This window comes from Sarcophilus harrisii, chromosome 4, assembly GCF_902635505.1.
Source record: "Sarcophilus harrisii chromosome 4, mSarHar1.11, whole genome shotgun sequence".
Classification (NCBI taxonomy): domain Eukaryota; kingdom Metazoa; phylum Chordata; class Mammalia; order Dasyuromorphia; family Dasyuridae; genus Sarcophilus; species Sarcophilus harrisii.
In genome coordinates, this window is record NC_045429.1 from 317928002 (window position 1) to 317946158 (window position 18157).

An 18157-nucleotide genomic window follows, 5' to 3' on the forward strand; every position below is an offset into this window, starting at 1 on the left:
AAGTTACACTTTGTCTTAGATCTAAGATTATACCTTCAGAGATGAAAGGGACTTTAAAGGTCACCGAATATGTGCTTTTTAATCAACAAACATTTATTAATGGCACTGGGAATACAAACAGAAATATAAAATAGACAAAATATTCACTTCCCCCAAGTTTACATTCTACCAGGAAAACAGGTACACATATAAGCATATCCAAAATATATAAAAGTAAATACAAGATGAGAAGACTAACAGTTGGGAAAGGCCTCATCTTTGAAGAAGGCCAAGAATTCTACAAATCATCATTTTATGAATGGAGAAGCAGGTTCAGGAGTTCAGTGGCTTTGCCCAAGGTCTTCTGACCTCAGATCTAGTTCTCTTTCCACTTCACACTTCAAGTATGAGATGCTAACAAAGGACTCTACCACTGGGAATGTAGATTAGAAGATCAGAGGGGGCAGGACTCTAGAGATGAAAGTGATTTACAGGGAGATGATATTAAAGAAGTGAAGAAGATTATATAATGAGAATTACAAGAACATTTTGTAAAAGCTCACCTGTTGGAGCTTTATCATAATTTGGAGATTATTTCTAAGGGTATAAGGGACTTGAGAGAATCAAAGACAGATACTAAGGAAAAAAACAAACAAACCAACAACTACATATATTAAGGGAAAAGGAGGAACAGAGGCAGACACAGGTAGAATTGGAAGAAACTAGTGTCTCGATGGTCAAAGGATGGTCATTTATGTCAAAAAGGATGAAGACTGGAAAAAAGCTGTGGATTTATTAATTAGGTAACTGTATAAAGCAGCTTCAGTGGGTTAGTGAAGGCAGAAGATAGATGACAATGGAGTAAGGCAGGGAATATGAAGAAGTACTGAGATGTGGACTTCTCCCAAAAAAATCAGCAGTGAAAGAAAAGACATTTGGAACAATAAGTGGCTGGAGCAAATAAGCTAAAGTTTTTTGTTGTGTTTTCAAGATGGGCATACTTTATAGTTATTGTAGGTATGTGGAGAAGAGCCAATATGGAGGCAGAACTAAAGAAGAAAAGATTACTGTCAAATAGAAGGTTCTAGATAGGAATTCAAGGACATAGGCAGAGACTAAGATTAAGGATATTTCAGTAAGCAGGGGGGAAGGGAAGAGACTAAGTAAAGAAAAATACTGTGAAGTTCTGAGGACTAAAAGAGAGTAAGTCAAAAGTGGTTTTACTTTATTTCCCAGTTCTGAGGATATACCCATGTTTTATAAAAACTATCAATGTTAGTTACATCAATATTCAGATCTATCAAAAGAGTACATTTAATTAGTTGGAAGAGGAGTAAAGAGAGCACTTCAGACTGACTTCTCTTCATACACTCCTGGTTCCAGGCTAACTAGCCTTTACTGAACTCAATAAGCCATCTCTGGATACTTACCCATAGCTGCCTCCTTCCATAATTTATGACATTCTTCCTGATGACTGTAAGTTGTTAGTTCTCTCCCTCTTCAAATTACCTTCTATTTATTTATGTGTCTAAATGCTAATCACTGCCTCAGCCCCATGTAGAAAGTAAGTTCCTAGAGGACAGTCATTTTTTATTTTTGTATTCTAAGCATCTAACACAGTATTTGATACAGGCTTCAAGTTTGCTGAACAGATTTCTTAAGGCATTAAATTGAATTCTAAAGGTCTAAGGGGAAGAGAAGGATTTAAAATACTTTAATATTAAATTGTTTTCGGTTACATTTTAAATTGAGTTGTGTGTCTTCCTCCTTCCCTCCAAACTCGAGAACACCATTTGACACATATATGTAAAACCACACTACATATATTTTTATTTATCAGTTCTTTCTCTGGAGGGGGGGTAGCATCTTCCTTCATAAGTCCTTTGTAGTTAATCTAAGTATAATACTCAGAATAACTTAGTGGTTTAATTATTCTTGGAAAAATATTGCTGTTAATATATATTCTGTACATTTCGCTCTTCATTATTTCATGCAAATCTTTCCATGTTTTTCAAAAATCAACCAGCTCATCATTTCTTGCAGCATAGTAATATTCTATCACAATCATATACCACAACTTGTTTAGTCATATCTTAATTGATGGGCATCCCTTCAGTTTCCAGTTCTTTGCCACACAAAGTCAGATGTTCTAAATATTTTAGAATACATAGTTTATAATCTTTTTTTTCCTGATCACCTTGGGAAACAAATCTAATAGTGGTATTCTGAGGACCAGAAGAGAGGAATTTTCAGAGCTAACCATCAATAAGTTTCCACTACAAGCTTAAAAACGGTTAGGCCATGTAAGTTTTTCAGTCTACACTTTGTTTTCATAGTAAATGTGTTCCTTCTTCCAAAGAGTAAGGGTGATTTCTAGGAAACTGTGTATTAATATTGTTTAAGAGACTGAAGCAATTATGTTGAGAATCAGAGCACAAGCAGTTTTCTTGGTTTTAGTCTTGTGGTAGCATGCATGACTTCTAAAAGTCAAGAAGTATATAGCGCTCACTTCAACATCAAAGTGATTCTAGATAGATGTTCATAAAATAATATTCAAATCAATACACAAATTCCATAATGCATCTCAAGAGTTCCTATCAGAAACAAATGTTTATACAACTGGCTGCTCCAAAGTTCATGTTCACCTTCCTGAAACTGTGACTAAAAAGTTGGATATTAATCCATCAACATCTGACAAATTATTTTCATGACACCTTCGTAGTAAAACAAAAAACTCTGAGGCTGAACTGTCAAAAAAAAAAAATTCCTTCTAAAGACATATGAGCAACAGGTAAGAAAAATCCAGAATACGGAAATGTGAGCTCATAAATTATAAACTGACCCTCAAAAGATGAATTATCCTAAATATTTATATACTAGGATTTGTATCATCAGTTAGAGACTATTAAAAATGGGTTAACTATGCAAAAAAATCTTTGCAGCAAGCTTCTCTCATAAGGGTCTCAATCAAGATCATTCATTCATAAAGCTAAAAGTCATTTCCCAATAAATAGAAAAAAGGACATGAAGAGGTAGTAAAATGCTCTAAATCATTAATAACTATAGAAATGCAAATTAAAATGACTCTTGAAATTACATTTTATACCTATCAAGATTGGCAAAGATTATAAATAAATGAGGAAAATGACAAATGCTGGAGGGGCTGTATAAAAAATAGCACAGTACTAAATTACTATTGGTGAAATTGTTAAGTTAGGCTTTCTGGAAAGCAATTTGGAAAAAAATCACTAAATTATGTATACATACCGCCTTAACTTAGACCACTATGATACCTATATCTCAAAGAAAGGAAGAAAAAAAAAGACCCACACATACAAAAATATTTGTAATTCTTCTTTTCATAGTAGCCATAAGCTGTAAACTGAGAGGGAATCCACCTATTAGGTGGACAACAGAACAAATTATGGCATGTAAATATAATGGGAATATTACTCTACTATAAAAAAAATAACAAAATGGAGTTTCAAAGAAAACTAGAAAAATCTCTATTATCTGAAGTAAAGTGAACAGAACTAGGACAATTTACATATTAACAACATTAAACGAATCTTGAAAGAATTTAGAACTCTGATTAATATAATAAGCCACAAATCCACAAGACTGAAGATGAATCCCAGAAGGCTGATGAACCTTGGAGTCCAAGACAAGACATATATATTTGAATATGGCCAATGTGGGAAATTGCTTAACTGGACTATGTACATTGTGGAGTGGTAGTAGTTGTAGATTTTGGTGGGGGGAGTGGGGCTAATTGTTCTAAGGAGATGGGGAGTGATACTAAGTCAAATCAACAAGCATTTTGTTAAATCCCCACAGTCCCTACACTTCAAGGACAAGGCAGTGTGCTAGGGAAAGACTAAAACAAAACAAAACAAAAGACCTTTCTAGCATGAAAGGAAATGCAGATTATGCCTATAATTATAATTATAAGGATGGATCTTTACTTTTTTAAAGTTTCAAATTAATTTTTAAAATATGAATTTAAACACCAAAAGAAAAAATTTCTATAGAATAGGAAGAATAATGGACATGAAATTACGAATCTATCATGTAGAGCTTATTTAAAAAAAAAAATAAAAAAGCATAATATGTAACTTCAAATCATCCTATTTATGCCTGTGATTCCTTTCCACCTTCTAAAAAGGAAAAAGAAAAAACTAGAACATGTTTAACAGAACTACATAATAAAGTAAAACAAATTCCTATAGTGACCAAAGCTCTCAAATGTATGGCTTATTTTGCAACTTGAATCCATCATGTTTCTGGAGATGGTTTCTTCCATACGCTTTTTCCACATATGATACTGTGGAATAGTCCTAGGTCTTTTTGTTGATCAGCATTCTAAAGTCTTTCAAAATTATTTTCACAGTCCTGGTGCAATCGACTTCCTGATTCTCTTCATTTTTGCTCTTTATCAGTTCATAAATGTTTTCAAGTTTCTCCAAAATGATCCTATTTGTCATTCCTTATGGTGATTTGTTCAAGTTATTCATTCCCCAATTGATGGGGAATGACTTCATTTTCTAGGTTTTTTTTTTTTTTGTTACTATAAAAAAGTTGTACATATATGTTATTTCTTTTGGGGTAAACAAATAATGGTAAACCTGAGTCAATAGACATACACAATTTGTGACTTTGGGATTCAGAACTACCACAGACCAGCACCACAAATAATGCAGTAATGACTTAAATATATGTCATTCTGTAACTGAAATCCATCCTATTCTGTCAGAAGACATTATATATATATATATATATATATATATATATATATGCTTCATCACTCCACTGGAACTGTGGTTGGTCTCTTCATTAATACATACCTATTGTCCTCCCTCCACCCAAGTCATTTCAACTACTGTTTTTGTCATCTTTACCAAACCGATAGGCTTAAGGGAACCCCCCAAAGTTTCATTCATTTCACTTGCCAAATTATTAGTGAAATAGAAATTTTTTTTCATATGAAAAAGTTTGAGTTTCTTCCTTTGAAAACTGCTGGTTCATCATCTTTGACTATTGGGAAATGGTTCTGAATCATAAACATTTGATTCAGTTTTTATCTTAAATGTGAGATTTATCAGAGAAACTTGCAACAGAGTTTTTTCCCCCACTTAAAACTGTTTCTTTTCTAATCTTAACTAGATTGGGTTTTGTTTGTGCAAAACCTATCTAAATCAAAATTGCTCATTTTATCTCCTATGATCCTCTATCCCTTGTTTGATCAACTCTTCTTCTAGTCATAGTTCTGGAAAGTATTTTCCTCTTTGTTCCTGTAATGTATTTTCTGTAATTTTTCCTATGTGATTCATGCTATTCGGTCACCTATGACTTTCTTGACCTCATTTGGGGTTTTCTTGACAAAGATGCTGAAGTGATTTGCCATTTCTTTTTCCAGCTCATTTGACCGATGAGGAAAATGAGGCAAACAAGGTTAAACTGACTTGCCCAGGATGTCACACCACATAGTTGCTTCAATTCATGTATCTTATCTGGAGCTTATCTTGGTACAGGATGTGAAATGTTGTTATACCAAATTTCCGCCGGAATGCTTTTTTGGTTTTCTCAACAATCTTGGTCAAAATAGGTGAATCCTTCATTTAGTAGTCTTTGGCGCACAAGTTTTAATTCTGGATTGGTATTTTAAAGCAATATCAAAATTTTACTTCATTTCTGGCTCTCTCCTTTATCCTTTATTCCCTAGTCTCCCTTTATCTAGCCATAACAAAGAAATGAACACTTATAAATTTTCTTTGTATTTAATATTTTTTGGTTTCTTATTAATTTAAGTGAAATATTTTATTTTTATTTAAGTTATTAAGTCAATTTTATTTATATGGTCTTTATTTGGAGGGGAAAGTTTTTCAACCCTAATATAAGTGCTTTAATTCTAATAACATAATACCGTGAATTCAGTTAGAAACTGGATTAGGTGAAAAGGGCTTAAAAGAAGGTTTAGACCCCACAAATTCTGTTTATTACTAAAGAGGGAATTTGAGAAAGCCCTTCCTAGCATTTCCCAAGTTTTTAGTGGTTTGGGTAAAACTTGAATCACTATAGACAGTGTCATTAAGTCAGCTGGAAACAAAGTAAAATGTCACTGATTGGGGAATGTCTAAACAAAATGATTCATGAATTTAATGGAGCATTACTACACTATTAATAAATGACTATGAAGAAAACAGAAGTATAGTTAGCCTTATATGAACTTATATCAAAACATATGTTGTTGATTGATGTTCTCTCAAATATCCTAATTTTCCAGTTCCTTAAACTACTCAATTCCCATGGCCTACAATTCCACTTTACCTCAGGCTCCACAAAGCAGTTGTCATACCCTTGATTATGCACCGACTCACAAATGTTTTACATTCATGATTAAAAACTGTTCACAATATCTTTCATTCCATTTCTCCATCCACCTCTAGACCATTTTTTTGCTTCTTTGATATTTTTCAGCTACTTTTACCAAACCCCAATCTATGGATTACTCTTACCATCTGTCTCTCTCACTCTTGTTCACAGTTGGATGGAGCAGGAGAAAGCTGGGATATCATATTGACTGGGTTTAATACCTAATCTTAACTGGACAAAACTTTGATTCTTCCCTTTACTGACTCTCTACAACCAGTGTTCCAAATCTTCTCTTTTCTTTCAAGCCTCTCATTCCAATACTACCCCATATTCTCACATCATACTTTACTTAGAAAATCAAGGCCATTTCACTACCTCACCATTCTCTTTTCTTCATATCTACAACCTTTAGACCATCATCTTCTACTTTGTCCTTCTTTTACTCCATATTTGTGATGACAAGAGTGTTTGAGAATGCTCTATATATAATCTCAACCCCATCTTTTCCTTCAGCAGATTAACCCTATAATTAGCTTTTCCCTCTCATTTTCATTTTCTTTACTTCTCTGCTTCTTTAAAAAAAAAAAAAAAAAGCCTGACCAAATCCTACTGTCCCCCTATCCCAGGACGACTGAACCAAGCCACTTTAACCTCCACTCGCCCTGGAGTTTATTTTGGTCAATGTTCAGAGATTTGTGGGTCCAACCATAGCTTCATGCCTATTGTACTAGAAATATCGACCCTAAAATATTTTGAAAACTGGTCGCATAGTTCTACATTTCTTTTTCCATGTCACAGCCCAACTTTAAGGAAAGCCTGCCTATACTCCTTCCTTCCATTTCCTCTCCTTTTTTATTTCTCAATTTCTTACAATCTGGCCTCTAACCTTATGATCTCTAACTGAAATTATTCTCTCCAAAGATGATGATCTTTTAAAAATTTTATCCTCTCCATACATATAGCCTTTCTTGTTGGAACAACTTATAACAAATACGTATAGTTCACATATATACATACAGATCTATATACATAAAATATGTACACACCTACATACATACATATAAACACACACACTGGTATTTAATGATAATGATAAGGCAGAGGGAGTGGGAGAAAGAAAAAAAGGAAAATTTACATGATAACTATTATATGTTTAAAAGAAATAGTAAGTTGTACATAACAGATTTCAGTTTCTTTTTGTAATATTATGTTATGGAAATGCTTGTTTTATTCCATAAATTTAAAAGAAAAAATTAAAAAATGGAAAACAAATATGCAGAGTCAAACAAAAATTCCCACACTGGCTACATCCAAATGAAATACATGTCTCATTTTTATCTTGAGTTCATCATCTCTGGCAGCAGGTGGATGGCATACTTCATCAGTTCTCTGGAACTACTTTAGGTCAGGGCACTGACCAAAGTCCTTTAAGTCTTTCACAGTTGTTTTGTCTTTATAATATTATTTACTAAAGGGGTTGGGGTTTTGTTTTTTTTTTGGTCCCTACATTATCAAATTTTTGAAGTTGACTATTTTTCCCTTTTTGTTTTCTTAAAAAAAAAAAAATTAAATCCTGCTGTTTTAAATGTATAGACACTTTGGAAAGAAAATAGTTCAACTTTAGGACACATGCTGTACTTCTGATGACATAATATAATTTAACTATAGAAATTGGATTAAGTGAAGCAAATGATTTCAACCAACTTTTGACAAGAGGCTTAAAAGCAAGGGTAGATAATCTCTTCTGTTAATGCAGAAATTATTCTGGTCATGCTCACCTTGAGTTAACTGATACACATCTTTCCTTTTTTTTTTTTAAAAATACATATCTTTCCATCCCCTTTTCCTACCAACCAGTATTTTCTTTTACACCCACCCTCCAACTTCTCATAATTTTCAGTTCTTTGCTACTACAAAAAGAGCTTCTCAAATTTTTTGCATGTATCATCTTTGTTCTTCCTTTGACTTATTTGGGGATACAGGACTAGTAATAGTATTTCTGGGTTAAAAAGTAGACACAGCTTGGTAACTTTTTGAATATGATTATAGGATTACTTTCCAGAATGGCCAGATTAAATCACAATTCCACTAAACAATGCATCAGTGCCTATTTTCCAGCATTCCCTCCAAATCTTGACATTCTCAATAGTTTTACCCAAAGTCTCCAATTTACCAAAGCTAATGGTCTTCCTCAATTCTCATTCTCTTTAGCTTTCTCTCTTCAATATTTGACAGTGCTTATGACCCTCTCTCATCTCTGGGCTTCCCTGACACTGTATTCTCTTTATTCTCTTGCTACCCATCTTGTTTGTACATATTTATTTCTTTGACTCCTCTTGTTTCCTGTGGGGCCCCCTCAAATTTAAGTATGAGTTCCTCAAGAATAGAGACTGACTTTGTATCATCAGTTTTTAACACAGTGCCCAGCAGTTATTAGGCATTTAAATGCTAACCATTTGAGTTGATGGGAGATCATTTATAATTACATCCCTTCAGTCTGTTTTTCTTTCCCTTTCTCTGTGCTAATCACAGCCCTCTACCAATAACAATTAACTTCATCATTACTATTGTGATAGCTCCTTAGGTGATCTCCCTATAATCCAGTCTCTCCACCCACCCATCTTCCCACAAGTGTGCCAAAGTGAATTTTCCTGAAGTGGAGATCTGATAATGTCACATCTTTTATTTATATTCCAGTGATTCCTTATTACTGCTGGGGACAAATAGATACTCCTCTGATATGTAAAGCTCTCCATAACTTGGCCTCAACTTATCTTTCCAGACTTATTTTTTTACTGAAGTTTTAAAATTTTCACTTATTTTATTTATTACTTATTTTTTACACTTTACTTTCCAAACGTATTACAGTCTAGCCAAACTAGCTTCTCTTATGTACTTTATTTCCCATTCCTGACTTTTGTCCTGATTGTCCCCTCATTTCAAATGAACTTCCTCCTTACATCTATATTGCCTTATTTCCTCCAATACTCAATTCAAGTACCACCTTTTCCTGATACAAACAAGATGCCAAGACATTCCATCCTCCAAATTGCCTTGTATTTTGCATGTAACTATATATATATATATATATATGTGAATGTTATTTCCATCAATACAATGTAAGTTCACTTTTGCCTTTGTAGCTACAATGCCCAACAGCAGCAGTCCAACATTTAATAAATTACTGGTGATTGACTTTACTGAAGCAAAGTAAATTAATCCAAACTACAAAACATACACAATGAACACAAGGCAAAAATGGTAACAGCACCCCTCCCACACACAAAAACCCCAACTTGAAAGCTGTGTGACTATAAAAACCAAGCTTGACCCCCCCCAAAAAGCAGCTCCCTAGTCATTGCAATCATGTTAATGGTTAGACTTGGCTGATGTGTTCCCAAGTCCATTCCCTTTTTTATAAGGGATAGTAAATTATTTGGGCAGTGGAACAACATATATATTTGAAAACAGAGGTGAGATACAAACAGAAGATAGCAAGACTGCAGATCAAATTATAATATATGTCCATATGAAACCAATCCTTCCTAAATTAAGCTGCTTGATGCAAACTTTCCCCCAAATTATAGTATAAAATTAAAAGCTTTAAACAAACGACTTATCAGTACATTGTTTTCCTCTGGGAAAATAATTGAACATGTTTTTTGGGTCTTAGTGTCCTTATCTTATATTAAATAAGTAGTTTAGAATATCTGATGTCAATGCTCCTTTTCAATTCTCATTTTATTATTTCTACAACAACCTCACCTCCCTAAACTGGCTGAACAGGGAGGGTTAATTTCAAAACTGGGATTTTCAACTACACAAATGTTAGCAAAGTCTTCCACCTTTAAAAAACAATCAAACATGTGACAATTGTTTGCAACACTGAAAGTCTTGTATGCAAAAAGAAAAAAATTCAATTCAGGACTTTTTGATGTAGTAAAAAACTGCAAACACAAGTTAAGTCTCAACCAGTTGAGGCATGGCTGAACACATTGTGGTACATGAATATAATGCAATTGGTGCACTATGGGAAATAACAAATGAATTCTTTCAAAACAGGAAAATGATAGATTAAAACAAAGCAATGAAATTAAATAAAACCCCATATAATTATAGTGATCAAGTTTGGTCCCAGAGCACAGCTGAGAAAATGAAACTTCACTGTAGAGGTGAAGGACTATCGATGACTATGATAGGACTATCACCTAAACTGTTAAATGCAGCTGATTTTGATTGTTTTTCCTGAATTGGTTTTCTTTCTTAATGTTAACAAAGAAAAATTTAAGTGGGGTTAGGGAAAATATGTTCAGAAATGAGTATGAGGTAAAAACAAAGGCATCAAATGATATCTAATTAGAAATATAAAAAAAAAATATTGGTATGGCTTAATGAGTGAATATATAATATATATTACCATCATTCCAAGGACCTGAACCATAATCAAAGTTTGAAAATAAGAAATAATTAATAATATAAACAATAATGAATAATTAATTAATAATAAATAATAAATTAATAAAATTAGACCATCTGTGAAAATGTATTGTTTCAATTAAAAATAAATTTCTTAGAATTTGGTTCCTATTTGGTTTTACAGCTATAAAAACTGTACAAATCTCAGAACAAAAGACAAACCAAATCAACTTAAATCTCTTGCTGGTTTTACTAGTTTTCTAGATGGTTCTTGTCATTAAATTCATTGCTAGTCATGAGAGATGAGTAAGGCCATCAAAAGCTTTAAAAACCTCTGATTTTTATTGTTATTAGTGCTAGTCTTTGGCTAAAATGATCTTTTTGAAAAACCAAACCTAACAACTATATATAATAGTTCACAGAATTTTGTAATCATTCAGTTGCTAGGTTTCTGTTTATTGATCCTATACCTTTTACAGTGAGAATATCCTTAGAATGCTGAGATTGTGACATCAATGGTTTTTTCCCCTACCAAGAAAGGAAGGGAAAAGGCAAAAGCTTGAGGTAAGTCTCTTCTGTGCTTCTTTCTCTTTCATTTTCACTCTCAGGCAAGTCAAAAAGATGAAGAAACAGACATTCAGGTTACAATGTGGCATGCCACAGGCATAGCTCATAACCTTTTTTAGGCAGAAATCTTTTAAGTGTCACTGTGTATCAGAGTAAGATAAAAGAAAATAGTTATTTCACAGATTGAGTAAAAGCAGAATACAGAAAGTTTAAAATGGTTTAAAATGAAGAAAAGTATAAATAAAACAAGAAATAAGCTTTGATATTAGCACCTACTTTACCGTCAAGGAAAAAGTCAGGACTATCATGAAGGGAAGGAATGGGGCAAATCTCCAGGGGTCACCATCACAGGAAGCACAGTTCCTACCTGCGCTTCAGTCCCCTCTTAGTCCTAATTAAGTGACTGGCCTTCCATTTCTTTTGTCTAATACTGGGTTGCCATCTGTCCAAGTCCCATGACCATTTTAGGCTTCCTTTAGGTGTAGTTTTTCACAATAGCAGACTCTATTACTACAAAGGCTGCCTAGCCCAAGACCCCATCACAGTCCCGATCAGTGCAGAATCATCAAGGACACCCATAAGGTGTAGTATTCTTTGCTTTTCTATTGTGCCCTTTGAAAACTTGCTGAAAGATTGCTGGATATAAACTCAGAGCACCGAGTCCTCCCCCTGGTTCAGGCACTCAATCTATTTGACACCTTAGGCAAGTCATTATTACATCTTTCTATGCCTTAGGTTTCCTTACCTATAAAATGAAGGGATCAAATTAAATGATTTTCAAGATCCTTTCCAAATAAATTTTTATGATTTTTGTGGTCCCTTGCTCTCACATTCATTCCACTTCTGGAGTTGGCTGAAATATAGCTTTCTCCTGAAGCCTTCTCTCCTGAAACACAGAGCCAGGAGAAGCTGGGCACACTTGTAGTCCTACAATGCCACATTCAAACAATCTGTTTTCTTTTAAAGTTCACTCCAGGATGTTCCTAGATCCTTGTTATCATTCTCCCTCTTCCTCCTATTTGGGCAGTGGGAAGTCCCTCCTCGGGACTTCTCTCCATCCCGATCCCTGTACCATTTGATTTCCTCAATTCACATGGTCTGTTTACATCTTAAGATGCCAGAATTCCTCATTATAGGTCTCAATACAATGAGACTCACAGAGATGATTTCTTTCATTTTGCTGAGGCAATTGGGGTTAAGTGACCTGCCCACGGATCACACAACTAGGAAGTGTTAAGTACCTGAGGCTAGATTTGAACTTAAGTCCTCCTGACTTCAGGGTTGACACTCTAACCACTAAGCCACCCAGCTGCCCCCCTCAGAGCTGATTTCTACACAAGAACTTTTTCTTATATAGTGGAACTGAAGTAAAAAGATCTGGGTTCAAATCTTACCTCCAGTACTTACTAGTTAAATAACCACGGGCATTCAACTTCTGTAAACCTTGCTTTCCTCATATGTAAAATATTAGACTGGACAAGATGGCTTCTAAGATTCCCTCCTGATTCTAACATCCATCATAACTCACAGTATTTTAAAGTTCAAATGAAATAATGTCAAGTATTTGGAAAACTTTAAAGCACCACAATAAGTATCAGTTATTATCTTGCTATTAAAAAAAAAAGGACTGTCACCAGTGAGGGTGATGGGGATAGGTTAAAAAAATATATATGTAATATTCATGTTGTGTAGATATTCCAAACCTTCTTTTTTTTTTTTGGCTGAGGCAATTGGGGTTAAATGACTTGCCAGGGTCACACAGCTAGGAAGTGTTAAGTGTCTAAGACCAGATTTGATCTCGGTCCTCCCAACTTCAGGGCTGGTACTCTATTCACTGCACCACCCAACTGTCCCCTTAATATAATTTTTTAAGGAATAGGATGGCTATCCACTAGGGAAAACAAATACCGTCCCTTCCCCTGAATCAACAATCACATGTAATTCTAGAAGGAAATTTCTGACTTTTTCAAAATAATAAATATTGTAGATAGGAGCTCTTGTCAAATCTAATAATGCTTAATTTAACCTCTATTATGTAAAAATTATAATTAGCATATGTACAATCTAGTCCAAAGATGCACAATATTTATATTTTAAAAACCACAAAATATTTGAAGTAACATCAGGTACTAATACACAAAAACTAGAAAAGCAGTGTTTCTAAAACAATGTTCTTCACAACAAGGAGGAATTTCAATACTAATATAGAATTCCAATACTACAATTTTTTTCCCTTCTAAAGTATGAATATTTTATGAAGTTTTTTTTTTCTTGGGGGGGGGGGGAGACAAACAAAAAATCCTTAAATTCCTTTCCCCCATTTTCAATTTTCCTGATTTTGCTTTGTTTCAAAAGGATATTCCATATTCCCAGATTTCTTGTAGGTTCCATCAATTTTTTTCTTTCTTTTTTGTTAAGACAACTGGGGTTAAATGACTTGTCCAATGTCACATGTAACAGTGTCTGAGGGCAAGTCAGGTCTTCCTGACTCCAAGGACAGTGCTCCATCCACTATGCCATCTAGCTGACTCATTCATTTCTTGTTAAAAATAAGTTTTATTAGTTCTCTTGTTCTTATATTAGTTATTTTTGGACATATATAACATAATCCTGTGAAACCAATCCTCAAGAAGCAAATGTTTACTTGTAAGAAAGACAAAGTTATGCAGAAACATTGTGTCCATTCAGGTACAAAAGTTTTGCATGGGCAAAGCAATTTGGGAAAAATGCTGCAAGTTAAATTCCTCCTGAGTTCTTCCAATTGCAGCTTTGGGGAAACCACTTGTCCTCAGTTTTTTCTTTTTTTTTTCCAGTGAGAAAATGAAGCTAGTACATAACAAGCTAAGAACATACTATACACAAAGCATACTCAAACATACTTTAAAGTCTTCTAAAAGGAAAGGGAAGATACTAATTATGCAGGTAAATTGCTTCAGGCCTCTGATGACAAAGCAAAATTGGCTACTCAAGGATCACAAGTGGGAAAGACACAATTGATACTATAAAGCAGCCCTCTTTAAGCTAAAAGGACTGCTAGGTTCAAACCAGTTTGACTCTTCTTGAGTACCTCTCATTACCTCTTTCACTACTTTTTCAAGGTCTACTAGGAACTACAGAATATTGCTGAAAAAGGGAAAAGGGTGGGGAAAGAAAAGGGACAGGAAAAAAATACACATAGGGAATTCCAGCCTGAGGAGCAGCATATGACCATTTTTGCAAATGGAGAAAGCATACCAGATACTGCAATAAAGAGGTAATAATTTGTAAAAATCCACATCTATTAATTCAATTAAGACACCTTTAAGACAAATAACTGACAAATAATCCTCAAACTTCTGAAAACCCATCACTCAAAAATAAATCTTCAGGTTAAAAGGTAAAAGTGCTTTTAAAAAAAAAAAGGCACTTCAGCTCCTAAAAAAAAAAAATGAGGCAGTAAATACCAATACTTCAAGGAGGTAAAAGATAAGAAGATCCCAGGTGTACAAAACATGTTTCATAGTAGCACTTCTATGGAAGCAAAAACTAATCTAAATGGATGCCTATCACCTGGGGGAGTGCCTGAACAAATCATGGTATATAAATGTAATAGTGAATAAGAATTCATAAACTTCTAAAGATCAATGTTAATTGAACTCAGATCAGTGCAATAGCCAATTTAGACTTCAGAGGCCTAAAAAAGTTAAACAGCCGACAAATCCAAGACCAATGTGTTTGTTTTGTTTAACTCTGTACAAGGGGGAAAGCACTGATGGGGAACTGATAAATTATTGCAATAAAAAATAAAAGACAGATATGAAGGGAAATATTGTCTCGAGTTATCATCTAAAGCATAACTGACTAAAAGTGAAAAATGAGGTAAAAGCTACATAAACAGAAAAAAGGCACAATATTTTTTCCCTTTAAATGCCAACCTCTCCCACCTCCCAAGGTGTTAACTTAATCAGTCCTTCTAATAAAATCAACATAAAAATAAACTGTAATAGAAGCAACTCAATTAGTTGGTGCTCAATTATCCCATAATAATGGGAGGATCACCATTCTTCTAGTTTCTCCTTCTTTAGCTCTTTCTGGTGGCCAATACTTTTTTATCTAAGAAGCAGCTGCATAATTTGGCTCCGCTTAGGATCTCTGACAAAAGTTGAAGGAATAATGGAGAATCTAATAGATACAGTCTGAATTTTAAATTACCTATCGATTCCATCTATTCTCTTCTTGTCCCATTTTAATGGATTATATTAGGAACATTTTTGTATTAGCCTTGAGCAGGGTGTGAAGAAACCCTGGCCCAGCCTCAAGACAGATGGTGACAAGAACAATTACAAGAGATTCAAGAGTCTGGGAATTAAGTAAGTGAGCCAAAAAGTGGATGGCAAAATTCCTCCTTTGCTTTCTTGATACCAATTGCGCACAAAGAAATGTTTAAATTCAACAGAAATTAAATCAAAGAATCGACTTTTAAGATAGTTCTTGTTCAATTCTACTTCTCTTGAAGCTATAGATAGGGAATTCCCAGGTCCAAAATACAGCAGGAAGAAAAAACAATAGGTAACATATGATAAATAATTTTTAAAAAATTAGGTTCTCAAATAAAATCTACAAGCTAAATCTTTGATGTGGTATAAATACATCACATGTAGAAGAAGCAAAAGTGATACTTATGTTGAAAAACAGAAGAACCTTGCTGACATAGGTCAAATCACTTACAAAAAAATTTCCCCTGATTAATTGAAAAGAACTTCAGAGTGAAATTGTTACTCCAGTTTTTAACACAGCTATTAGTTGTAGTTGTGACTACAACCGACTAGTCTAGCTTAATTTAATTCCTGATAACTTGTTTTCTCCCATTCATCAAAAACCACATTGCTCTAATTTCATCTCATTCATTCCATTACTGTTCAGTGAATTCAGTTCAGGTGTATTAAGCATCATTCAATGTGCAGAGCAGTACTCAAGCACTAAGAGACACAGCAAATTTAGCTAAACCCTTAAGAATTGTCTTAATAGGGGAATATGATACATACACAGGAAATGTAAGTATACTAAGATATAAGAGCATTAGTATTATCCAAAATGACACATGAAGTTTAGGAGCTGAGGGAATGGTATAGGAGAGAAAGATGGTGAACAAAAAGGTCAAGAATTCTAAAAGGTTCTAGAAATTTGAGTTCCTAGTGTTTCTAATCTGCATCTATTAACTTTTGCACTGTGATAGCACCAAAGGTAACTCTGAACTTTATACTTATTTTCTGACTCTACTTATAATAATTCCATGAAGGAAGTGTGTCTGTCTCTGCCTTTTTGGCTGAAGCAATGGGGTTAAAGTGATTTACCCATTTAGAATATTATTAAATGACTTAGGCAGAATTTGAATCAGGTCCTCCTGACCTCAGGGCTATCTCTTATCCACTTCAACATCTACAGGCTCCAAGGAAGTCTTTATATGTACAAATCAATTACAATGAGCTAAACAATAATTGCTGTGTTAAAATTCCGTAGAACAGAATAAATTCTAAATAAATGGGAATGGGAACCAGAAAAACTATGTGGAAATTTTTTTTTTTTTTTGGGGGGGGGGGGCATTGTATTTGCCTTCATATGATTTTACCTGAAATATTAAAAATTCAAACCTGTCTATTTCATAATAAGGGTAACAAACTTCCAATTTCCATAATGGACCAGAGTCCTTTCTATAGAAATCTGGTTTAATATCCACAGACAAAGCACCACTTTCAGTAAACTTGGCTTAGATATGTGTCCAGCAGATTACTGCTCCAAAGCTTTTCTAGTATGTGTTGAATCCTCATATTTTGAGAGATTTTCTTTAATACTCTTAAAGCTATCTGAAAAGAGCTACCTAAGTTTAAATTTTTTTTTTTTTTAATTAGAAAAATTCTCCAGAAACACCATGTAGATCTGGTCCTACATTAACTTAACAGTTATTAGATATTTATATGTTATTAATAAAGCCTGTACTTAATGCCTACTGTGTGCCATAGGGAAAGGAAAAAAGCAAATTGGTAAAGAGAACTCAATACTTTCAAAAATACTTCAAGCTTTTTAAAGGGAAACTCTTGTATATTTTTTGAACAACTGTCATTTTTTGCCTGCCCTTTACAATGTAAATATTTAAGTTCAGGAAACTTCTAAAATAGGCGCTTTAATCTTAATCCAGGTATTACCTCTGTATCCCAGGAGTCCTGAAAGACAGGGTTTCTGCTACTCCGTTTGGTCTGAGGGAGATGACTGTCTTCTTCATTCCCATTCCTTCTCCTTTTCCTGAAATTAAATCATCGGAGGGAGAAAAAAATTAGCCAACTACTGTCATTTGACTTCTCAAGCATAAATAAGAATTCATACATATTTTATATCTTCCCCCTAAAATATCCTCCAAAACCTGAATGATCCAATTGATACTAGGGTGACTTAAACACTATAGCACTACTAGGCACTGATAACAAAAAACATTTATCAGCATAAGTTAGCAGTACTAATAAAGTTAAGCTGTTAAATAGATTCAGTTCTAAATTTAAGCTTGAAAAATTTTCAAACAGGAATACTGTAAGTTGTTAACTAAATTATCAATATCTACCTAATTAAGTTCATCTTTTTATAATCCCTGAAATTACAATTCCATGTTAACTAATTTTACTCCCTTCCATGTGATGGCAGTTAAGCCAGGTGTGGCTGCCAATCACTATTTACCCTTAAAGGACTTTACAGTGGTACTATGACAAACACTGAAAAGGTTAGACTCTTCTCTTGTTAACTCAATTACTCAGTTTGCTTGTACCAGATAGTATTATGACATAATTGTTACTTC

At 33.9% G+C, this 18157-nt stretch overlaps 2 protein-coding genes across 8 annotated transcripts in view; one reads left to right on the forward strand and one right to left on the reverse strand.

Annotated features, from left to right (window-relative positions):
* FAM104A (family with sequence similarity 104 member A) overlaps nt 1-18157 on the reverse strand; it is a 26459-nt gene that overhangs the window by 5552 nt on the left and 2750 nt on the right. For 2 of the 4 annotated variants that reach the window (XM_023502577.2, XM_023502578.2), the window contains exon 2: nt 17517-17613. In XM_023502577.2, the coding sequence (XP_023358345.1) occupies nt 17517-17613 (97 nt within the window). Of the gene's footprint in view, nt 1-17516; nt 17614-17926; nt 18110-18157 lie in introns of those variants that run through there. The other 2 variants (XM_031965735.1, XM_031965736.1) reach the window with 2 other exon arrangements.
* The window catches only part of C4H17orf80 (chromosome 4 C17orf80 homolog), a 22933-nt gene continuing 16031 nt past the window's right edge, over nt 11256-18157 (forward strand). For all 4 annotated transcript variants that reach the window (XM_031965728.1, XM_012548543.3, XM_031965734.1 and 1 more), the window contains exon 1: nt 11256-11331. The gene's annotated coding sequence lies outside the window, so the exon portion shown is untranslated. The remainder of the gene's footprint in view (nt 11332-18157) is intronic.